Source organism: Typopeltis vanoorti, chromosome 13 (genome assembly GCF_054136105.1).
Source record: "Typopeltis vanoorti isolate ZY-2024b chromosome 13, IOZ_Tvanoo_1.0, whole genome shotgun sequence".
Taxonomy (NCBI): Eukaryota; Metazoa; Arthropoda; class Arachnida; order Uropygi; family Thelyphonidae; genus Typopeltis; species Typopeltis vanoorti.
The window spans coordinates 49,657,975-49,684,644 of record NC_143561.1 but is presented as its reverse complement, the minus strand read 5'-3'; the positions used below and the strand labels follow the sequence as shown (position 1 = coordinate 49,684,644).

General features: G+C 34.8%; 1 protein-coding gene across 1 annotated transcript in view; it reads left to right on the top strand.

Moving 5' to 3' along the window:
- The window catches only part of LOC150100137 (protein arginine N-methyltransferase 9-like), a 140,915-nt gene that overhangs the window by 96,522 nt on the left and 17,723 nt on the right, over positions 1–26,670 (top strand). Inside the window, exons 9-11 of the mRNA XM_090402507.1 lie at positions 3,078–3,267; positions 13,664–14,153; positions 25,578–25,734. Coding sequence (XP_090258633.1) covers positions 3,078–3,267; positions 13,664–14,153; positions 25,578–25,734 — 837 coding nt within the window. The remainder of the gene's footprint in view (positions 1–3,077; positions 3,268–13,663; positions 14,154–25,577; positions 25,735–26,670) is intronic.

Sequence of the window (26,670 nt, the reverse complement as noted above, 5' to 3'; positions counted from 1 at the left end):
ATGTCTGTATTCTCTAAGAGCACAAGCTGACTTATTTTCCAGGATCTTTTGATATGTTTTCTTATTTTCCTTCACTGCCTCTTTAACTTCCCGTTCCTGTGTCCACCATGGAGTTCTGATTTTTTCTATCCTTGCAGATAACCTCACCACACACACACACACACACACACACACACACACACACACACACTGGCTGAATAAATCAATGTTTTCTTCAGGACTTGCCACTGAATCTCCAAGATTTGGTTCCAGTTCTAAACTCTTTCATTTTTTATTGAATAATGTTTGTGTATTTTAGTCTACAGTTCACATTTGAAAGCTGGTCAACTTTTATTCACTTTAAAACTTTTTTACATTTTCTTCTTTTGAGTATGAAATTCAATTTTATCCTTTTCAAAAGAAAATGTAAAAAAGTTTTTAAAATGTAAAATTTTTAAATGTAAAAATGTAAAAAATGTTTTTGTATGTCTGACAATCTTTCTACTCTGCTATTTAGATCCCCCACAAAGACCAACTTGTCTTTTTTCATTGTGTCAGATGTTTTTTCTAAATCAGGAGGTCTTCAACTCATGGTCCGTGGGCCACCTGTGTCCCACAGAGCTCATTGACGTGGCCTGCCGGCCATTTTGAAAAAATAACTACTTAACATTAAAACGCGATTAAATAAAAGATAATTTTAATAAGCCCAGGGGCTACTAAGCTATACTGCAGTATTTAGAATTGTAAGATGCTTTCCAGATTCACAAAGAACTTTACATAAAATCCTATAAAAATAAATATTAAATAGATATGCTTCTTCAGCCATCTACCAGTGCCAAGTGGTACTTAAGTACTAGTACTAATGTCGCAGGTAGATGGCTGAAGCAGCAGTTCGTTCGAGTATGCTGTCTAGTGCCTTCCAGATACATCTTGAAGGTTCTCAATACTTCATTATTTTCATATAAATACAAAGGATCTCATCCACAGTCAGTCGTGAACAGTGTGATATTCGTGTATAAGCGCACGCAGGTTCGTCGTGTCAGCTATAGCCTATTGTGGTTTTATATTGCCAGACTTTTTTCATTAGTGTGAGACATATTCAGCGGATAATAACCGTTACACAGCCATTTGGGATTATTTTTTGGGTTCACCTTCCATCACTATGGCGTCTATGATAAAAAGCATAAATTAAGTGATTCTTGTCGAGTTTTTAATTAAAAGTGGACCAATTTGTACTTTTTTGTGCCGATCGATGATAAGCCAGTGTGTTTAATTTGTCGTGAGTCAGTGTCAGTATCAAAAAGAATACAATATAAAACGACACTATGAGACAAAGCATGCATCCAATTTCAATCCCCTTCAAGGGCGGCTTCATGTGGACAAAGTGAACTGTCTCCAAATTGATTTAAAATTCCAGCAGAGTACGTTTAAAAGGCAGAGGGAAGAGAGCAAAGCATGCTTCAAAGTAAGTTATGCTGAAAAAATTGCTAAAAAATCAAAAGCCTTCTTGGACAGCGAGTTTGTGACACAGTGTCTCATTGCTGCTGGGCATATTCTGTGCCCAAATAATAAGGAAGTGTTTAAAAAACTGAGTTTGTCTGGGGTAACTGCAGTGCGACATGTCGAAGAACTTGCCAACAACGTTGAAGGAACTTTAAAAAAAAACAGTCATCCGAATTTATGTCATATTCACTTGCTTTAGATGAGAGCATAGATGTGAAGGATCAGCACAACTCGCTATCTTTTGTCCTTGGCATTGATCAACAATTCGATGTGACAGAAGAGCTGCTGGTGCTCATACCTATGAAGGGAATGACAAAAGGCATTGATATTCTTGAAGCCCCAAGAAAACACTCCACCGTTTCGACCTCAGCTTAACCAACTTCGAGGGTGTGGTAACTGATGGTGCCCCTGCTATGGCGGGAAAGAATGAAGGGTTTGTTGCGCTCCTACAGAAAGAACCAGAACTAGAAGGAAAAGATTTCGTCTATTACCACTGTTTAATCCACCTGGAGAATTTGTGCATGAAAACTATTGGGTTTGAGAATGTCATTAAAGTTATTGTGACTGTCGTCAACATTATTAGGGCAAAAGGATTGAATCATCATAAATTCCAAGAGTTTTTGACCCAAAAGAGTGCGAAGCGGATCACGGCGATGTGGTTTATTATAGTGATGTGCGTTGGTTGAGCAGAGGGAAGGTTCATAAAAAAGTCTTTGACTTAACGACTTAAGCAAAATACAGCAGTTCATGCAAACCAAGGGGAATTCGATTGCAGAATTTAACGATCTGAAGTGGATGACAGACTATGCCTTTGTGACCGACATCTCGTTGCATATGAATGACCTAAATACACGACTACAATCCAAAGATCAACTGGTGCACACTATGTTTGATCACATCAAAGTTTTTGTGGCCAAGCTCGAACTTTGGGAGGCACAACTCACAAAAAAGACATCTCGTTTTTAGCTCTTCTTGCTGAGTCCAACTGTTCATCTCTTGATGAATACGCTATAAAATTAGTCATGTTGCGAAGTGAATTTCATATAGAGGTGGCAGAGGTAAAATTCTATCACCTCTATATGTGATATTGGCTAACTCACCTTCAATTGAAAACTTTATAAAGTTAATTAGAGGTTTAAAAGGAACATCTGTAGTAGACATACACTGTTTTTAATAATGGCTAACACATGTATAAGTATTAACCATTATTGAAAATAACATATATTTTTATATGCTATATTTTATACTGTATTTCACATTGTAGATAGACAGGAACATCGTTAATTGTTTAGTGAAGTTGTTGCTGTTACCAAAAGTATATATGTAATCTTTCTGTATTTCATCTCAGAACTTTGTAAGTGCTTTGTTTGTTAAATATTATCAGTATTATATTTCAAAACAAACAGAAGGTTACATTTTAATGAAAAGGGATTAAATTTTCTCTTGATACATTTTACTGATAGCATTCAAACTTTCAAAAATAGCCACTGGTGTGTTTACTTCATGGAAGGTAAAAATAATTATGATTTCAAAGTATCTATATACAATATAATGGATATTCTTGCATCTGATAATTCTTTTTATTACCTTTTCAGGAGATTGAAAGACTTTTAACAGGTGTTATATTCAAAAATAAATTTCATTGTGTGAACTCTGGGGAATTGGATGCCATAGCTGTTTGGTTTGACTTGCATCTCAGTGATCAAATATCTCTTTCTACTCATCCGTTTTCTGAAAGGTGCTGGGAACAGGCTCTATTTCCCATCATTCCTCATCACCTAAATGGTAAAGAATGACATTTTAAATAACTTTTTTTTATTGAATATTAATATTTTATATGAATAAATTTTACAAATTATTCATGAAATTATTTTAACCACATAGATGACTAATTCAATGCCAAAATCTTAGATCTTCCATTCACATCAATCTACATAAAGCAATTCAAATTAATAAGTATTACTATTATTTATATGGGCATTCCATGGAGTCAAAAGACTCATTACGGAAGACCCACTTTATCCATTAACACAATACCTATTATATATCTCCTTAAACCTGTTTTTGTAGGGGTGCTCACAACCTCTGTCAATTCCACTCATTCACCACTCTCCAAGTAAAGAACCTAGTTTGTACACTCTTACTAACCATACTCTTAGACAACTTCCAAGTGTGATCTCTTATTTCCCCCCTACTCCGTGTGTTGAAAAATTTCTTCTGTGACAATCGTATAGAATTCTTTTAGTAACTTTTAAGTTTCTATCATATCCCCTCTCCTCTGCCTGTCAACTGAACTCTGCAACCCAGAGACCCCTCAATCTGTCCTCATAGGAAACATTCTACAGAACTTACACCAGCTTGGTCCCTCGTCTCTGAATCCTCTCCACCACCTCCTAATCCCCCAAGAAACGCAGATGACCAAGTCTGTGCACAGTAGTCAACATGTGGCTGTGAATCAGCCTTATAAAGAGCAATAATAACCTCCCTAACTTTACTTCTCAATATGTTCTTCAAGATCCAAATAATCCTCTGTGCTATTTTACCAACTCTTGCAATATGTCCTCTGAATTTCAAATCTCTATCCATCACCATCACTCAGATTACTAGCCTCATCAATTTCCTGTAAACTAGTACCATCAATATGATACGAAGTGTGTAATCATTTCATCCTGAAGTGCATTACCTTACATTTTGCAATATTGAATTGATAACCATTGTCCTTTGCCCACACTGCCAATTTATTTAAATCATCCTGTAAGATATCTACATCACCTTTATCATACATCACCCTCTGATGTCTGTCTGTCAGCCACTGTATCCTATCCATGCCACAAGCCTCATATTCATTCCCATTTACTCTTATGTAATAGTGTTTCATGCGGTATTCTGTTAAATGCTGTTGCAAAGTCCAGCAATATCATGGTGTAGCTACTTCGTTAATCCAATTCTAAAGCTGTCACTTTATTATAAAATGTGATAAATTAATGAGGCAGGACCTACCTTTTACAAAGCCATGCTGCTCCCTATAGAGTATCATATTCCTATCCATCCATTCCACCATATTTAACCACCACTCCAGAGATACTAATTGGCGTCTAATTTGCTACTTCTGTCTTGGAGCCACCTTTATGTAATGGAGCTATAATCTTACCCTCATTCCACTCTCTTGGGATCTTGCCAGAGCTGAGACCTAGATTAAACAACTTCATCAGAGGCACTGCCAGTAGCACATGAGCAGACATACTGTCCAAGCCCACTGCTGTATTCACATTGATAATTTCCAGTATGTTGATTACCTCCAGTTCATCTACCTCAGTGCTGACATCAGTCTCTATCACCGAGGTGATAGAGATTTCTTCTGACTTATTTGACTATTTCTTCTGCTTCTGCAACTTTCCTACTATCAGCACTGAGTAAAGATTTCAGTAATCATTCCATCGTTCTATAATCATTGTTTCTCTTACTTACTGCATAGCAAAAAAACTCTTGGATTTACTTTGGTCTGCTTAGCTAATTTTCTCTCGAAATCTGATTTAGCTTTCCTTACCATACTAGTTACTCTTCTTGCTTGTGCTTTATACTGCTTATGGCCATTCTAATCACCTTGTTGTTTATATTCTTTCCACAGTGCTTTCTTTTTTTTTTGCAGCTCCTGCTTTGTATTGCTAGCCATCCACTAAATCCTTACTTGGTTTATCCTCCTGATCCTGGGTATGCACTCTGATACCACCTCACTCAAACAATCCTTGTCCACTTACCATGCACCAACTACATTCATTCCATGTAGTTTCTTATGCCATGGCACTGCTCCAAGTTGCCTCCTAAATTTGTCATAATTGCCAGCTTTGTAGTTCCTCATAAACTCTTTCTTGACTGAAATTTCCACATTGAGCAACCTCCCAAGACAAGACTGCATGGTCACTTTCCCCATTTGGAATGTAGAGTTGCTACTGTAGTTAGCAGTAGCAACTTCTTCTTGATCTTCTGATGCTATTTCCAGATTCAACACTCTCAAATCTCTGGTTCCCCTCCATTACATGCTGTTACAGGTAATTATCCCTTAGTAATTGTATAAATTCCATTTATATTCTGGTACATGCCCTTTCATCCTTCCAATCTATATCACTATAGTTGAAGTCTCTCATGATAATTGCTTGGCTTGTACTCATTGTGCTAATCTGCTGATGCATGTCATCCACATCTTCTTCTAGGCCCTATAATAGTTTATAGCAGCAACCAACAATATATTTTGTCCTATTGACCTCTATCTCACACCAGACAGCTTCAAATAATAATTTCTATCAGATCTACAATCTTCCTTAACTTCTATTTTTGTTAGTCGAAGCTCTTCAGCTATCATTAATAATACCCCTCCTCCTGTCCTATTTCTTCTATCTTCTCTGAAAATGCAATATCATTACATTCTATCCCTGTAACTACGTCGTTCTTTGACAACTAGGTGTTGCTGATGCCAATAATGTTTGACCAAGTTGAGTTGACTAATGTTAAAATCTCTTGTCCTTTATTTCTGATACTTTGGGAATTTGTGTACATGCATTTCAGAATCCCCTTGGGCCCACAGTTATCATTACATAATGTCATTACCTGCCCATTCAGATCTGAAACTTGGGAAACTGCACCCAGCTCTTCATAATCATTCCTGCACTCATACTTATCTATCCCAGGAATGGTTATTTCTGCAAGTCATTTCTAACTCACACTCATTTGTCCCAGAGGTTGCTAGGCACATGCATATCTCTAGTTTCCCTGGTTTTTCACTTCCAACCTCTCCAAGCACCTAACTCCAAAACCATTTAGGTCATTTAAGTGCAGCCCATCAGGCATATGTAGGTCCTTACATCCATCAAATTCACTCCACACATCTATAAACTGCATACCATTCCTTCTGCACAATCTTCTCATTGACTCATTGGCAATCATAACCCTTCTCAATTTTATCCTGTCATACCGAAGAAACAGACTCACAATCTTTACTTTCTTACTCTTCCTTTTTGCTTCTTATAACAACTATTTCATATCTTCTCTCATTGCCTATTTCTCACCTTTCAAATCATTTGTGCCTGCCAAAACAATTAACTCTTTTGCTTCTTTCTTCTGCAACTTAAAGCTTTGCTGACATCCTTTATCTTAGCACCTGGAAAACATGCTTTTGTCACTTTCTTATTAAATATACCTCTTATCATCGAATCCTCATACAATACTATCTCTTTTCTCCAGTTTCTTGCACTTTTATGCTTTTCCCATTCACTCTTTCTTTCATTCTCCATCCTTTTGTAACACATGCCAATTGTTTCTGCAGTCACTGAAGCTCACATGTACGTGTGAAATTTCTTTCTGCACTGGCATCTCATCACCAACATTATTACTTTCAACCACTTCCTTCAAACTCTTATTTGTATTTCATGCACTATCATTCACTACTTCTGCTACATTCTCTACAACACTTTAATGTAACGCCTATACGTAAGTATAAGCATTACGTTAACTCTACAACGCTTATACATAAATCCGACACTGAAGACAATCCTGTCTTTAGTGTCGGATTTACGTATAAGCTAAAAAAGCTACAGCTTAGGGCCTCAAATAAAAAATCAAAAAGACCAGCTGATATAATTTAAAACTGTAGGGGGCCTCTGGGTTTTGTATAGCTTAGGGCCTCAGCAAGTCTAAATCTGGCCCTGCCTGTCTTATATCGATAATAATAATCACTTCATTCTTTTGCTCCCACATGACTTATACATTTCTTACACTCACATTTCTTATACTCTCTTACAAAACATTTCCAACAAATATTCTCTCCATTCTTGCTCTCATACCATTCACTCTCGGCAACAGGCACATTGAACACATGCTACATCATACTAAATCACAGACATCAATATCAATCAACATTGATGTCTTGGTCCCCATTTTTCTCATATGCATTGGTACCATAATGAATGTTTCTAAAAGAATATTGCATAATAATAGTTGACTAAACAACACAGTCAAAAATAAACAAAATACCATCAATTATATACAACAATATCACTAATATCTACTAATAATGACTTATCTGAGCAACATACTCTCTTACAAAACATTTCCAACAAATATTCTCTCCATTCTTGCTCTCATACCATTCACTCTAGGCAATAGGCACATTGAACACATGCTACATCATACTAAATCACAGACATCGATATCAATCAACATTGATGTCTTGGTCCCCATTTTTCTCATATGCATCAGTACCATAACGAATGTTTCTAAAAGAATATTGCATAATAATAGTTGACTAAACAACACAGTCAAAAATAAACAAAATACCATCAATTATATACAACAATATCACTAATATCTACTAATAATGACTTATCTGAGCAACGTGTGTATGGCATTCACTACTAAGGATGATGAAATATGAATAAATTACTGAGGCAGGACCTATATTTTACAAAGCCATGCTTCCCCCCCCCCCCCATCATATATAATAAACAAATATATATGAAGGTTATTCAGAAATATTTGGAGCAGAAATTTTTTATAGCGAAATTAAATTTCATACAGGTTATTCTGAGTTATCTCCTGCAAAAGTACATTACTTCTATTGTTCATTGCATCTCTGGAGGTCCTGTTTGGGAACAGATGGCTGGCAGCTTTTGTGTCATAATCATTTAAATCAATATTGTCTTGATGCTCTTTCCCTTATGGATGCTTTTTAACCACAAGAAGAGAAACAAGTTACAGAGAATCTTGGTATGGAAAGCAGGTGAGGAATTGTAGGGATGCTATGCTTAGCTAAGAATTCTGGGATACTCAAAGCCATATGGCATAGCACATTGTTGTGGTTTTGAAACCACTGCTGACAGACAATTTGTGAGGCTTTTCCAATGAATTACATTAAAGTGTTGGCAAATGGTTCTGTAAATCATCAAATGGTCTGTCTTTGGATCCTGCCTGAACTGAGATTCAAATTATATATTTGAATCTCAGTATATATTCAAATATATCAGGAGCCTATTCAGTTCAGTGGAACATTTCTTTAGCATACATACTGATATCCCCATCTGTTCCTATTGCTGAATTCTCATCCTGGTTATGTAACAGCTCTAGAATCTCTTTCTCATGTACCACTGTTTCTTCATTCCCTGTAATGGTAGCATTTTGCACTATGTTGCATACAACAGGTGATAATCACCAGGTTGCTTGATTGATCTTAGCAAATTGAGTCCTCATTAACTGAAAGTTGCTTCTGAAAGTTTAAAAGTTGAGTTGATTGTTTATGTAGATATCTCAAGCGTACTGTCGGCATTCAGTAAAGTTCAGTGAAATATACCGTAAAGCCTATGCTTTATATTATATTTCATAACTCCTTTCATCTCTATTCTCATGATATTTCTTCCACATCCACATTCTTCTCATGGATCTCTTGTTTAATAACCTTGCACATCCACTCCATTCCAATCCTATTTGTTTTTCATATTCTGTGGGCACATTCATATACTGCATTATTTAAGCATCTTTTTCAAAGCTTCTCATGCATCATTAACTTCCACTGCATTCTGTAACTGATACTACAGGACTGTACTCATAGTATTTTCTTGAGTTGACCATTAATTCCAGCTTTGTAATTCAGCATGTAAACTTTCCTAATAATGACATCCATATATTTAGCTGTTTCCCAGGTCAGTATGGTATAATCACTGTCACCAACTGCTGGCAAAACAGTCACATCCTTAACTGGGAATCTTCTGATGCTACAATCAAATTTAATACTCTTTGACCTTGAATCTTTTTTTTTTTTCACTTCCTGCTTGAGACAGTCATCTTGACAGCTCAATAAATTCTCATTCATTCTCATTCTGAGTATCTTATCATGAATTTTCTCTGTCATCCAGAAGCTAATGTAGGAATTGCAGCTGTTGGTGCAGATATTTGAGTTCTGTGGACAGAGCTGTATTGTTAGAACAAATGGCTCTGGCTCTGTGTGTAAGTGTAAAAATCCCATATTGTTGGACTGGATGATGATGTGATTGTTTATGTAGATATCTTCCTATGTGTGTGTTGGTTTTTTGTACACACACACACACACACACAGAGCCATAGCAGTAATTTTTTTTTATAACATTAGAGGGCACCAAAATAGGACTTTAGATCTTCTGTCCATTAGAATTGTATTGTTCCACTTACTCACTGTCGCATATATGTGCTGTGTTATGCTCTGATGATGCTGATTTGAAATTCAGCAAAATATAAGCAGTTAATTAAACATATTTTTATAAAATAGTTTGTTTGGTGTTGTTAATATCATTAACAAAAAGTCATGAATAACCGTCAACACCTGAGCTTATCTGTTAGAATGAAAGTTTCTTGTACAAGGCATACTATATTATTAATGTCTGCTATGCTGTGCATACTACACTTCAGTAATTTTCTTGTATTATGGCATACAAATGAATCTTTTGGAAACAGAATCATGATATAACATGCACATACAACATAACTGGTGACTAATATAAAAGAATTACACTGCAGATATCCATGTAATCTCACTGTGCTTCTTAAGAAGGCCACTCCTATGCAATTACTTGCTTCACTTGCTCTGTAGACAAAATTGGGTCTGCTGATTTTGTTAATCTTCTTCTTGCCTCAGCCCTGCTTTTCTGTTCCAAATAATCTCTTTCACCCCCCCCCCCCCCTTAGTTCTCATTACCTGTTGCTCTTATGATTCTCAAGAGATGGTTATTTACTTGATTACCCACATGCTGATAATCATGAGTGTGAGTCTGTTAATTAATGTGTGAAACTTTGGTTATATTGACACTCTTGAAACTTCCAGTTAGAGACCACGTGATGAATATTAGGTTCCATGAAAATTCATCGAAAGACAGTCTACTGAATGTGAATTCATCGAATAAGCAGTTCATTGAACAACAATTTAATGAATAGCAATTCATTGAAAAGGCAATTTATATCGAATAACAGTTTATCACACAACAATTCATCGCAAATGCGTTTGATCAAAAAAACAATTCACCAATAATTTTTTGATGAATTATTTCATAATTCATCGAACAAATAATTTTCTTGCGAACTATTGTTTAAAAGTGTTTAGTAAAAATACTTAACATTACTCATACTCAAAATACAGACAACATATTCAAGTAGTCATTGAGACTTAATAATTATTTTGCTGTATTTTAGAACAAATTTTCTGTAAGTATACATACTACTTCATTATGTTCATAGTAATTTAGCTCTAGACAACAAATTTCGTTCTACCTAATTATTTCATGATAACAGTGGTCAGTTTGAAATCAAAACTGACAAATTTTAATAAAGATCTTAAATATAAAATTTCATTGAATTTCATCTGGCCAGAACAGAATTACTAATATTATTTCAAAACTTCTTTATGAAAATGTTATAATAAAAGTGATCCAGTTGGAACTAAAACTGAGCCATGCAGACATCTTCTTTGAATTCCATTAAGTCAGAGAGTTATTGTAATATATAATTTTGACATGTCCCTTTGTAGCCCTGAATATAGTTGAACTGAAAACTGGAATGGTTCGACAAGTTTTTATAAAAATTTCAAGTACCAAATCTGAGTAAAATTCATCCAATATAACTGGTGTGTGTGGGCAAACTCACATGCTAATACTGCTGATATTAGTAGTATTAGTATTAGTATGTAATACTATTAATATTACTAATATTAGTAGTATTAGTATGCGATTAGTATGTAATATTACTAATATTAGTAGTATTAGTATTATTACTATTAATATTACTATTAGTAAAACTAATAGTAATAATAATAATGGAGCCTCCATAGTTCTTCTTCCTCTTGTGCCTTTTCCCCATCTATTTGGGGTCTGCCTTTTTACATGATGCAACTTTATGTACATGATCCTGACGCGATTCTATGACACAAATAATTATTATCTGTCTTCTTTAAATGAAGGTGAGTTAGCAGGTTTCATACAGAGATGGCAGGGATTTTCCTCCAGGAAACAGGCAAAACCAGTCCCATGAACACACATATTTATAGACAGGAAACACTTACTGGACAAGAAAGACAGAAACTATGTTTTTCTATAATTATCCCCTAATAATGTAGGGTTGGTGGGATAGCAATGCTACATTATTAGGGGATAATTATAGAACAACATGGTTTCTGTCTTTCTTGTTTTTCTTAGGTTGATGGGGGGGGGAATAATAATAACCAATAATAAGGAATAATAAGGATTCAATGCAATAAATATCCATGTTGACAAAGATTTTTTACATAATTTTTTCCAGATTGTGCAAAGCATACATAAAATACACAAAACACATATACTGACTGAAAGGCATATCTCTCCAAAAAAAAAAATTACCACACACACATCTAATATGTATAAAGGGGGATATCATGGTAAGCTTCAACTGCATCACAAGTTAATCCAATAAACAGTTCTTTTCGATGAACTATTTATTCAATGATTTGTAGTTTTGATGAATTGTGATTTTTCGATGAATTGCCTTTCAGTAAATTGTGTTTTTGATTAATTATCATTCAATGAATTGCTTTTTCAAGAAACTATCTTCTGATTAATTGGTTTTTCAATTAATTATTGATCAATGAACTTTCTTTCGATTTATGGCTTATTTGATTATTTTTTTGATAAATTGTCTTTTGGTAAATTATCATTCAATAAATTGTTTTCAGTGAATTTTCTGGATACCTGAATATTAATGTAACAACTCTTTATTAGCTTTTCGCTACTCAACTAGTTTTATGCACCATCAGGTACGTGTCTTCAGGAGCATTTTTTACAAAGTTTAAAAAAAAAAAAAACCAGATAGTTAAAATATTCGCAGATTACAAAAATAAATACAATGGATGACAAAAGTAAACAATGAATGTGTGATGGGTAGGTGCTAGCTGTTATTATAGTGTTCCACCAGGAAATGTTTGTGATAGTCCAGGTCTACTTACAGTTTTTGATCAGTGATAACAAGACTGGGTTCAGAATGATGTAGATGTGCATCGTATTGTATTTCTGAAGTGTCTTTGAATTTCCTGACAAAAAAAAGTTATGGTCAGGGTGGTTTAGCATTTCACACAACCAGGGAAGGCCATCCTGTAATTTAGAAAAAAAACAGAAATGTTGTACACCGACCATAATTGTTTTGTCAGGAAATTCAATGAATCTTCAGAAATGCTCTGCATGCCCATCCAGTGCTATAAAAACCAAAGTTTAAAAACCTATAAAATCTTGTGCTAAGTCTGGTCATCATTCATCTAAAACCTAATATATATACCGACCTGAGTTATGATACATTTTGTGATGGAACACAATACTACTAGCTTGTAGATATTCCATTACAAGTGCATTGTTTACTTTAATTCTCATTTGTTCTATTCTGTTCCTGTAGCCTATGATACAGTTTAACTCTCTGGGTTTTTTAGCTGTTTTTATGTAAAAAAAAATCCCTGAAGAGTGTAACTGATGACATGAAAGAAGTTTAGTAGTAAAGAACTAATAAGTTATTTTTATATTAATATTTATCATGTGGTTATTTTACTGAAAGTTTCAAGATCATGAATCTATGTTGTTGTCGTTGTTTCAAAGTTAAGTATAGGTAATTTGCTCAACAGTTGCTAGTTGCTTGGAATACATGCATACAAGACATTTAACTTTTCATGGTAAACAAAATGAATTTATATGTTTATATAAAATTAATTTTTTACTACTACTACTACTGCCAACATTTTCCTATTTTTTGCTTATCCACTAACAGCTGATTATTAGAATACTAGTTTGAAGCTATGATTACATAAGAATTCAATATGGAAGGAGAAGAGGAAGCAAGCAGGAGATCAGCTCTGTTTGCTCCATAATAACATCAACAGAAATAGGGGGATCCATAGTAAGGGGGAAAATGGTAGAATATGTGGTGCAGAAGTAAATTTACTGTAAATACTAAGTGTCCTTATATGAATTGCTTTATAAATATTCCATAATCAATTTTCCAAATTAAACCCTTCCTTTACAATCTCTTACTCCAGTGAGCAGTTGCAATGATAATTCAGACTTATTTTACTGTATAATGCTTAATATATTGAATGATAAGAATTATTTATTTGCTTTTTCTGTTCAAGTTATAATGAATGTTCTTCCCTATTTAGAGAGTTTTTCATATTTGGAAAGAGGAGTTGACATAGAGGTACTGTTTCAGTGTAAAGAACATTTGTCACTATATGGTGTTCAAGTTATTCCTGGTGATGTTCATCCTGTATTAAACCACCATTATGTATCTTTAGATGCTAATCTTATTTTGAGATTGAATGCATATTTTGGTGATTCTCCATTTCATGAAGAAGTTCATAAAATACTTTATAATTCAGAGTTATCTGTGCTGGATTTTTCTACTTTTCCATGGATTGGATTAGTGGCTGCTAAAATGATGTCCAAACAGGTTTCAGTCATCCATTCAGAATATGATGAGAAGATTAAAGAATTGCAGAAGATGTTAGAAATTCCAGTACATAAAATAATGTTCACCACTATTGAAGAACTCAGCAAAGATCCAGTTAGTTATGATCTGCTAATAGTTGATCCTGTGGAGCCTTCTGGCATACTGAAACCTCAGATGCTTAGTGATATTGCTTTAATACGGTAAGTCTTTTATTAATTTTTTTATTTAAATTGACTAAGTTTGAAAACATGGTATCAGGTTTATCACATTTAATTAGCTATTGGTGCAAGAAGGTTCAACTTTTATATAAAGTTAGGTTAGCATTAAAAAACTCTTACATTAATAGTGGGAAAATAAACAGAAAGAGTCATTTAATTATATACTCATGCAGAAACAGTCATAGGAATAGAGTAACATTTGTACTAAAAATAAGATTGCCCAATCCTTACATGGATTTTGGCCCATAAGTGATAGAGTAATTGCATTAAAAATTGCAGCCCAACCTTTTAATATTTTTATCATCCAGATATATGCACCTACTTCTGATTACCCAGATGAAGAGATGTTGAACACAACACAATGCCAAATCAGATGACTTAACTATCGTTATGGGAGATCTAAATGCTAAAGTAGGCTCAGAAAAGATCTCTTCCTGCATAGGAAACCAAGGCCTGGGACATAGAAATTCAAGAGGAGAAAGATTAATCCAGTTCTGTGAAGAAAATGATCTGATAATAAGAAATACTTTGTTTAGCCAACCTCCTAGAAGACTTTCACATGGAAAAGTCCTGGAGACAGCTATAGGAACTAGATTGACTATATAATGATTAAAAAAAAGATTCTGGAATAACATCTTACAAGCCAAAACATACCTGGGGGCTAATATTGAATCAGACCACAACCCTGTGGTCATTAAAGCAGCAATAAAATTAAAGAAAATAATGAGACCTATAAACATAGAAAAATATGATCTTGGTTCCCTTAAAAATCAAGAAATACAGGATAAATTTTTAAAGGAACTGGCACAATCCAATTGTGCCAGTTACTGTTAACATTCCTGATTCCAACAAGTATCCTTACACTAGAGATGAGATTGAGGATAGATGGCAGAAATTTCAAGAGGGCATAAAAAAGGCAGCAAAAAACAAAAAATTCCTAAGAAGAAGATGAGTAAACCCTGGATGAATGATAAGATACTGAAAACGATGGAGGAACGAAAGATACACAAAAATAGTCCTGAATACAAGAACTTGAACAAGGAGATCAGGAAAGAATGCAGGATCGCAAAAAAAACAAATGCAAGGAAATTGAGCTTTTGGACAAAAAACACAAAACCAGAGAACTTTATGAAAAAGTTAGGGAGCTAACTAGCAAATTTTGGAAAAGGGGTAGGCTCTCATTGCATTGAAGATGTCAGTGTAGAAATTGAGAAAGACAAAATATGGGATAGATGGGTAGAGTATTCAAAGGAACGCTACAATCATGATACAATAGATAAGCTATTGCAAGAAAATTTGAGGGGGGGGGGCTACTATTCTTACCTGGGAAGCAACAAATACCATTAAGAAACTGAAACTAGGAAAAGCTCCAGGAACAGATGGAATTATGGCAGATTGCCTAAAGGCTTTAAATGATTAAGCTACGAGATCACTGACTGGCATATGTAACAAAATATATGAAACTGGACACCTGCCTAAAGATTTTAAGTGCCTGACATTCATACCAATACCTAAAAAAATCTCATCATCATCATCAAATTCCTGACATGTACCCTCAAGGGGTGTATAGGATATGATGTTACTACATGAAAAATTTACACCATTACTAACTTCCTATCTACAATTTTCCTCCAAATCAGTCTGTTACTTGTCAAGACTTCAACTTTATCAGATCTTATATTTCTATCGTCTAAGGCACTTTGTACCATATCAATCCACCTATATCTTGGTCTTCCTCTGGGTCGTTTTCCTGCCAACCGGGCAGAGAACACTTGTTTTTTCCTAATCTTTCTTCTCCCCCTCATTCTGTTTAAGTGACCATACCACATGAGATTAGCTCTGCAAATGCATTCCGGGATGCTGACAATGTCAAGTTCTTTCCTAATATCCTCATTTTTAATATGATACTGCCATTGATGCCATCTGTTCATGCCTCTAATCTTTCTCAGGACTTTCATATCTGCAGTCTCTGGTCTTTGGTCAAGTGTTTTACTTCTGACCCAACTCTCAGATCCATAAGTTAAAACTGGTTTGAACACTGTCTTGTATACAGCTAATTTAGTGTTCTGACTAATTTCTCTCTTATTCCTTATGAATTTATTCAATTGACTTCCTGCCATACCAGCTTTGTTGATTCTGTTGTCTATTTCCATATTTAATTTACCATCTTCACTAAATATCGTGCCTAAGTAGCTGAAATGTTTTACTTGTTCCACAGGTTCCCGTTCATAACACAGTTGACATTATCGACAATTCTACCTATTTTCATTGTCTTTGTCTTTTTAATGCTGACCTTCATACCATATCTATTACAACGGTTATTCAATTTAGTCTGGGAATCTTGCAAACTTGTAGCGGATTTATTCAGAAGTATAACATCGTCCGCATAAAGCAAAGAGCTGACATTAACATCTCCAATTCTGATATCATGTTTAATAACACTTTCCTTCATAATGTGATCCATATAGATAATGAATAACAGAGGGGATAATGTACATCCTTTTCTGACACCAGATTTAACATTAAACCATCTTTCTGTACTCCCTTCAGTTCTAACTGCTGACTTACAACTCAAATAAAGACTAAGTATTGCTTGATATAATACCCCACCGACACCATACAATTGTAGCGTTTTGAATAGCTTCTCTCTCTCTCTCTCTCTCTCTCTCTGTCTTGGCACCTTGTCATATTCCTTTTCCAGATCTACAAAACTTAAATACAGATCTTTGTTATATTCCCATTATTTCTCAACTATTTGTTGTAAAGTGAAAATCTGATCCTGACAGCCTCTATTTGGCCTGAATCTAGATTGTTCTTCACCAAGCTTCTCTTCCACAATCCTTCTCAACCATTTCTTAAGTATACTGGCATAAATCTTACCAGGAACACTCAGTACAGAAGTACCTTTGTAATTCTCACATTCAGTTTTATTTTCCTTTCTATATATTGGTACTATGAGAGCTCTACTCCAATCATCTGGAATTTGTCCCGCTGTCCAGTCCTAAACTATTCAGTGCAGCCACTGTAAGATTCTTATATCTTCATACTTGAGCATTTCTGGTCGAATATTATCTACCAGCTGCCTTTCCACATTTCAGGCTTTTAATGGCTTTTTCTACTTCAAGTATGGATATGTATTCCTGATTGTATGACTGGTCAGTGTTTATTACTACTGCTGTCACTGATTGTTTCATTTAGCAATTTTTCGAAGTAATTACTCCATACTTCAAGGATATCTTTTTTTTCTCCAGTTTTCATGTCACCTTTGTCATATCTAATACCGTTTACAGCACTCTTTCCTCCATTTTTGATATAGACCTCCAGAATATCTTGCCACCTTCTTGATATTTATTTTCTCTATTCTTAACAAAGTGTTCCCATGACTTTTGTTTAGCTATTTTTACACAGTGTTTAAAAATGTCTGTTCCTTTCCTCTTCTCTCCATGTGAATTTGTGCACATTCTTATGTTGGAACATTGTGTTAGTAATAACCATTCCATGTCCTGAGCAGAAATTCAACAGGTATTTGCCATTATTATTAGCTTTGCTCTTTTCTCCTAATTTTCTCAAAATATTTTTTTGTATGTCTAACAACATTTCCTTTTCTGATGGCTTTCTTACATTTGTCTTTGTATTCTCTAACAGCACAAGCTGACTTATTTGCCAGGATCTTTTGATATGCTTTCTTCTTTTCCTTCACTGCCTCTTTAACTTCCTGTGGCCACCATAGAGTTCTGATTTTTCTATCCATGCAGACAACTGCACCACATGCCTCTCTGGCTGAATCAATCAATGTTTTTTTCTTTCTGGCTTGCCACTGAATCTCAAAGGTTTGGTTCATGTTCTCAAACTTTTTCATTTTTTCTTGAATAATGTTTGTGTATTTTAGTTTACAGTTCACATCTGAGAGCTGCACAACTTTTATTTGCTTTAAAATTTTCTTACACGTTCTTCTTTTCAATATGAAATTCAGTTTTATCCTGCTCAAGACGAAATTGTGAACACTTCCAATTTCAAATCTTCTGTACACTCTAGTGTCCTGCACCAGGGAGAAGACATCACTGTCAACAATAACATAAGGAATGAGACTTTTCCTATTCCTTGCCTCTTCTCTCCATGTGAATTTATGCACATTTTTATGTTGGAACATGGTGTTCGTAATAACCAGTCCATGTCCTGAGCAGAAATCCAACAGCTATTTGCCATTATTGTTAGCTTCTTTTCTCCAAATTTTCTCAAAATATTTTTATATGTCTGACAATCATTTCCTACTCTGATATTTAGATCCCCAACAAGGACCAACTTTCCATTTTTCATTGTCAGTTTCTTTCTCTAAAGCATCAAAAAAATTCCTCCACTTCTACCTTAGTAGAACCTTCTGTGGGATCATAGGCATAAAAAAAGTCTCATTGTCCAGTTCCCCATTCTGATATTTGCCCACATCACTCTACTTGAGACTGCCTGCCATTCAAGAAGATTATCCTTGTATTTAGTGTTGAATTATTATTATTATTATTATTTGACACCTCCAGGGAGTCCAAAGACTCGTTGAATACTATGGCTATTCCTTATTTTCCAGAACAGAATAGTGGCAGAACAGTTGTACATAATATTCAAGAGTAATGCAATCTGGAGTGTGTATGACAGAATGATCATTGACTCGGTTAACATACATAGTTTTTTGAAGAATTAAATGACTAGAACCGAGATTTAAGTAAAAAGGTTTTAATATAAGCACGCTACTAGTTTCAGCCTAGATAAAGGATTACCCATAGCCAGTCCATGATTTTGTTTGTATATATTATCTTGAAATTTGAAGTAACCAGACCTGATGCAATGTGTAAGCAAGGCTAACATTTTTTTGGATAACTTGTCCTTGAGTAATGTTAGGACTTCATCTGTAGGGACATTAGTGAACAAAGAAGTTATGTCCAAGCTAGCCATGATGTCATTTTCATCAACTGTAATATCCTTGATGTATGTAACAAATTCTGTAGTGTTCTTGATAAAGGATGGTGACTTCCCTGAAAAACTTTTGAGGTATTTGGCAAGATATTTTGAAAGATTGTATGTAGGAGGATCGATACCTTCTACAATTGGGCGTAATGGGGTGTTCTCTTTATGGATTTTAGAAACACCATATATGAGAGGAATTAACGGATGGAGAGAGTGTAGAGATAAACGAACGTTTCGGGATAATTCAGTTGTTGTTTTTAATAAGTTGTTTGTACAATTTTGAAGTTCACGAGTTGGATCGCTCTCAAGTATTGAGTAGGTATCATTATGTAGTAATTCAATCATTTTATTCTGGTAATGTTCGGCGTTTGTCCGCGCGGTTAGCCTAGTGGCTTTGCGCTTCGCAACCATATGCCTGGGGAAGGAGTGTCCTAGGTTCGATTCCCGTCGGAGACGTGAGGAGCTGAAGGATCTTCCTCAGCCATAGCCAAGTTAGCCGGTCTTGGGCGCGGGCAGTAGGGGTTTTTCCGCCAGTTTATCTGGTGTTTTTCATCTCGCAAGCAGGCAAACCGGCCCCGTGAACACACAGGGATACAGCCAAGAATACCTTGAGGCATAGGAGTGACCATTCTATCCTCGTATTTCCGTTACGAAATCCATTCATGCTTGGAAGGTTGTGGGCCTTAAAGGCCTGTTAAAGCCATTGGGATAGATAGATAATCTTCAGCGTTCAGGATGACTGTTGCATTTCCTTTATCCGCAGGGAGGATGATTATATCTCTGTTTTTTTTTAAACTTTTAATAGCTTTGCGTTCAGTTGAAGTAATGTTGTCTGCAGGTGGTTTTGCGTTATTGATAATAAAGATTGATTCAATACATAGAAGGTTTGCATCTTGTGGAGGGAGAAAAGAAGCAGCTTTTTCTATTTTTGTAAGTAGTGTCTCCTTTGGTATTAATTTTGGGGAAGGAATAAAGTTTAGACCTTTACTAAGGATGCTTTGTTCTACATCTGAAAGTATATAGGAGGATTTGTTGATAACGATTTTGTCAATATTGATGTGTGGTTTTGAGTTCCTCTTATTTTGTAATCTCTTTAATATTTCAAATTTACTTATAAGATTTACTTTGTTGTCATATTGTATTCTGGCTGTCGGATACTAAACGCACTCTCGCTTTTCTTTTCAATAAAAAAAAGAACCATAGCTGAAAAACTGGAAGAATCTCTAGATAATGAAAGTTGGCATACCTTTAATACATACTGTGAATCTCAAGCAGCCAGAATACAATATGATATAGAGTCTTTTTGAGTAACCATTTAAAGAAAGTTCTCTGGATATTGTGGTTATTTTACAACAACACATTCACGTCTCGGATACCCATATTAAAAACTCAAAACATTTTATAGATAAAATAAAAAACATCCCTATTTTTGAAGAGAATATACTAGCAAGCCTGGACATTACATCTCTCTTTACTAACATTCCAGTGGTTGAAGTCATCAACATCTTAGACAACTTGTTCCCAAGAAACATCACTACTTTGTTCAATCACTGTTTAACTTCTAACTATTTTATTTGGCATAAAAACGATCTACAAACAACTCACTGGATTAGCTATGGGTAGCCCCTCTCACCTCCTTATGCTGACTTATTCATGGAAGATCTAGAGAAAAAAATCTTAACCCAGATCATTCCAAAACCGAAAATTTGGTACAGATATGTAGATGACATCTTTATCATTTGGGATCATACGAAAGAAGAACTAATGAATTACCTCAACCAAATCAATAGTTTCCACAATACCATCAAATTCACATTAGAAATGGACAAAGATAAAAAACTGCCATTCCTTGACATTTTAATAAAGAAACAATCCAATAATAGTATTAACCTATCTGTATACAGAAAACCTACAAATATTGGACGTTACCTCCATTTCAACTCAGCTCATCACATAGTTCAGAAACTTAGCATTATCCATAGTCTCAAGAAAAGAGCTATACAGTATACAACAGACAAGGATGACCTACTAACGGAATTAACCACAATATCCAGAGAACTTTCTTTAAATGGTTACCCAAAAAGACTCTATAACAAGATTCTCTTTACTGATATACCACATCGACAACGTGATGACGTCCAATACATCAGTACAATTACGATTCCTTTTGTCAGCAACCTTTCCAAAAAATTAGCTAACCTTTTAAAACCACATAAGATCAGAGTGGCATTCAAACCAATCAACACTATTCGGAAATTTTTAAGATCACCAAAAGATCCTCACCCATTCTACAAGTACTCCGGAGTATATAATATACCTTGCTCGTGGTATTAGTTACGTAGGTCAGACCTCTAGAAGCTTTGAAATGAGAAAGAAAGAACACATAGGATATGTCAGAAATAACAGACAAGACATTTCAGGCCTTTCATGCCACTTTGCCTCTACTAACCATCACGTTGAGTAGGATAAGAGCCTTATGCCATACATAGAAGATAACTACCATTCAAGAACCTTTAAAGAAGCAGCTACAGTCGCCCGTAAAACTGAAAACCTAAACATGAATCAAGGTCTAATTTTACCAGAAATTTGGAAAACTTTTATCAGATCATTAAACATCAAAGAAATGAACTTTCATAACAATTACGTCATGAACCATAACGAATAAATCACGTGTTAACGAGTCACGCACAATACCAATTTTTTGTATGAATTAGAACCATCAGTTATAACCTAGTCTGTAACTTTCATTTTAGCTTACTAGTTTGTATTCCCTGAGGATGCCAATAGAAAAAGATTGGCGAAACATGTAGGAGGATAAAATAAAGCTACTTGACAAAGATTATATAAAAAAAGTGTAATAGTCATCTTCAATCCTGTTCATCTAAATAACAACTTAAGCTACAACTTCCCAGATAGTCATTCAGCTGTAATCATGTACTGGCGTTCACGTAATGCAGCAAACACACATCTCCCAACAATGCAACAAACGAAAGAACAGCTTCAAATGCAGCTACAATGTTTTCATGCTAATTATGTATAAAGACTGTCTGTGTTGTTCATAGTCTTTTAACCCTCAATGTTTAGTGTTTTTTCTTTTATAATGTCACCTGAAGAAGGCTGTTACAGGCCGAAACTAGTAGTGTGTTTATATTAAAACCTTTTTACTTAAATCTCGGTTCTAGTCATTTAATTCTTCATAAAAAAAAAAAAAATATATATATATATATATATATATCAATACTTGAGGGAGAAAAAGACATCAAAAATTTGAAATGGAGGAAGGCAGCTGGAGTAAATGAAATTCAACCAGAAAACTCAATTATATATGTATAAACGTTGTTTACAACATCTGTTGCATAATTCAAAAGGCTAGAAGATGGTCAGAAGGTTAAACTCCAAATAATTGGTGTAGAACACTCATAGCAATCATATATAAAAAAGGAAATAAAATTGAATGTAAGAATTATAGAAGACTTTTCATACCATGTTACAGGTAAAATTTATGCAATCATATTTGAGAAGAAGCTAAAATATTGTGGATGGGAAACTTGGAGAAAAACAAGCTAGCTTCAGACCAGATAGAGGTTGTCAGGGTCAGATTTTCACTTTTGAGAAATAGTTGGGAAATCATGGGAATATAACAAGGATCTGGGTTTAAGTTTTGTAGATCTTGAAGAGGTATATGACAAGATTCTAAGAAAAAAGCTGGTCAAAGCACTTCAATTATATGATGTAAGATGGTGCACTGCTTGATGCAATGTCCCATTGTATCAAGCAGTACACCGTCTATATTTAATTGTAAATCAGAGGAGGTACATGAAGATAGTGTGAAATAAAATCAGGAATGATATAAGGGTGCACTCAATCTTCACTATTATTCATTATCTATATGGACCACATTATGAAGGAAAGTAGCATTAAACCTGATATTAAAATTGTAGATGTTAATCTCAATTCTACTTTACTATAACCGTAATGTTTTGAAGAACAGCATTTCTCTTGAAACCTTGTCATATACCTCTTTGAGATCTACAAAAATTAAATACATATCCTTGTTATATTCCCATGCTTTCTCAACTATTTCTCAAAAGTGAAAATCGGACAACCTCTATCTGTCCTGAACCCAGCTTGTTTGTCTCCAAGTTTTCATTTGACATTTTTCTTAGCTTCTTCTCAAGTATAAATGCATAAATCTTACCTGTAATACAGTATGAAAATTCTTCTATAATTCTTGCATTCAGTTTTATTTCTTTTTGGTGATGTTATTATTATTTCGTGACATCTCCAAGAAGTCCAAAGACTCATTGAGGTAGGGCACTTACTCTACAGTTCTCCATCTCCACCACTTCCATCATCTACACCAATGCCATCAACTGTCCACTACCACCACTAGTATTTTTTGTCTGTAAATTGCATTTGACCTGAAGGCCAATTTGTGTGTATGAAGGATGAAAAACCCAAGTTTCCGGGAGAAAAAGCCCTGTTACCTCTGTATGAGATTTGCAAAGTCACCTTTAATTGAAAAAATGCACATAAAGATTCCTTCCATCATGACAAGAATCGAACTTAGGCCCTTTCCAACCGAAGGGCACAACGTTACGTTGTTCTTCCAATTGACAGTGTTACTAAATTGGTACATGTTTTCAGGATTCCTTAACTAAATTGAATAACTGCTGTAACAAATATGAAGTAAAAATCAACAATAAAAAGATCAAAACAATGAAAATATGCAGGAACCTAGTAAACTTCAACTGCATTCTGATTGGAACAGGTAAAACATTTCAGCTATTTAGGCACAATGTTTAGCGAAGATGGCAAATTAAATATAAAAATAAACAACAGAATAAGCAAAACTCGTACAATAGGGAGCCAGTTGAATAAATTTATATGGAATAAGAGAGAAATTAGCCAAAACACTAAACTTGCGGTATACAAGATAGTGTTCAAAGCAGTTTTATGTTATATATCTGATGAGTTGAGTTAGAAATAAAGTGCTTGATCAAAGATTAGAGATCACAGATGAGATTTTTCTGAGAAAAATTAGGGACCTGTACAGATGGCATTAATGGCAGAATCATATTAAAAACGAAGATATTAGGAAAGATATTGTTAGCATATAAGAATGTGTGAGCATGGCTAATCTAAGGGGGGGGGTATAGTCACTAAAACAGAATGGCAGAGAAAAGTTAGCAAAAAAGGTGTTTGATGCTGAGATTGCAGGGGAAAAATACAGAGGAAGACCAAGATGTAGGTAGATTGATTCAGTTAGAAGTGCTTTAGAAGATTCAAATATAAGAGCTGACAATATGAAGTCCTGACAGATAATAGACTAATTTGGAAGAAAATTGTCAGTAGGAAGTCTTTTTCTAGTAATTCATGTTGAAGTTTTTTCTGGAATAAAAACTAGCTAGAGACCCTTTGGTCAGAAAGACCTGGGTTTGATTCCTGTCCATGACATGAGGAACCTTTTTCTGGTCTCTTTTGACAAAGGTGAGTTATCAGTCTCATATGGGGGTAGAGGGTTTTTCTCACCTGGAAACTCAGGTTTTGCATCCCTCAGAACATGCAAACTGGCCCCTTGAACATACACGGATTTATAGCCATGAATACTTATGACAATACGTGGAAGAGATAGGGTCCTCACCCTATCTCTTCCACACATGTCTTTATGTCCATAAACCATGAGTCACATCATGGCAGTCAACCTCCTAGATAGAAAATGACACAAAAATGGGAATGGGAAGAACTAGAATGAAAATAAATTATTAATATTTACATGCTAATATTTTGCCATCTCAATCTTGCAATATCAAAGACGCTTTGATATTGCTGAAATAGTTTTCTACCAAGGCATGTTGTACTAGTCTCCTTTTATTTTGCCCATACTAAATATACTTTTTGTGTCCTTTTTAATTTTGGTTGGGGATATGGTGTGTATATAGTCTGTTTTGAGAAAGGGGGAATTGCTTTTCTTTTTAAAGAGTCCAGCAAGGGCTCTTTTGTTGTAATTATTTTGTTCAAGTGATGTAAGTAGAGTCTGTTTTTTTTTGATGCAGTGTAGGCCTCAAGGACAACAATTCATTCTCACCTGTAGGCTGAAATTTTGAAAATTCCAGGTTTTGGGGAAAGATGGTGATGTGAAGTGACGTAAACTGGTCAACATCCATATCCATTCCAGCTTCAGAACTACTTTACTTTTTCTTTTCTGTATTCTGTCTGTGATTTTGAAAAGTGTCAGTCAAAAAATTTCTTCTCTTTCTAACCCATAATCCATGTAAAGTAGTCTACCACAGGTTTTACAATACAGCTCCTTTATGCATGAGATTGATACAAAAAAAAAAAAAAATCATGCAGAATAGTATGGTTTATGATACTAAATAATTTATGTATAGATAAATAGATAGATATAAATTGTTCTATGAGAAACATAAAACTAGCTGTATTTTTTAGAGCATCATGTTTAAAGCCATCATCAGTTATATTACCTTACATGCTGAGTGTGTATGCAGTACTCATTGAAAGTTCTTCATTGGTGGAACAAGCACGTGTCATAGATGATAATAGAACCTTAGGATACCAAATATCGGAGTTTGTAAATGTTTTTGAGGTGAGTGAAATAAATTCTCTAAATATAGCAGATATCAAGGTAAGGTTAAGTGAATATTCCATTAAATAATTTTATAATGATTTATGCATTCCTTTTGGGAGAAATATATCAGTGCTGTGAATAATTGGTTCTTGTTGAAGATATAAATAGAGCTAAGATAAATTCTAGTCCCATAGCAGTGTCTTGGGAAAATTTAAAGATAAAGGTGGAGCTAATGCTAATGACAAGTACCTGTTGGATTTCTGTCTCGGTACACAGACCATTTAGTCATTACTAATATCATGTTGTTTATTTTTTAACGGTATATATTAGAACACAGAAACTAAGTAAATGATTAATTTATTAACTTATTGCTGATATTTTGGCGGTGTTATAACAGCATCTTCAGAGCACAAAAACACAGTTTGTCACAATATGCGAGACTATAACAACATGGTGTAATCAACGGACTAGTTAAACAAAAATTGTAGCAGCAACACAAAGACTAGAGTCCTGATTTTTGGCGCCCTCTATCTGGAAAAAAAAAAAAGTATAGCTATCACATAAAACTAGAGTCCTAAAAAAAAAAAAAAAAAAAACTAGTTTTTCCTTAAGAATGACTGTCTCCCAGATCTTAGGCAAGTTAATACAGCCATATTTGTTGAGATTTGTAGTGTGTTTCAGGGCTTCTGTCGCCTCTAAGAACAATCTCTCCGACTTGTAAGAGCTTCTGTGTAGTACTTTTGTGTTTTTCCAGTTGATCCTGTATGCAGGGGTATCGAGAGCATGGTCTGCTAGGCCCGACTTGCCTTAGTGATAATTCTGGACGCATCTTTTGTGTTAGCTGATGCGGATGTTCACAGTTCTTCCTGTTTGACCGTAGTAGGCATGATTACATGAGCAGGGTACTTGGTAGACTCCTGGATGTGATAAAGGGGGAATGCTATCCTTGGGTGA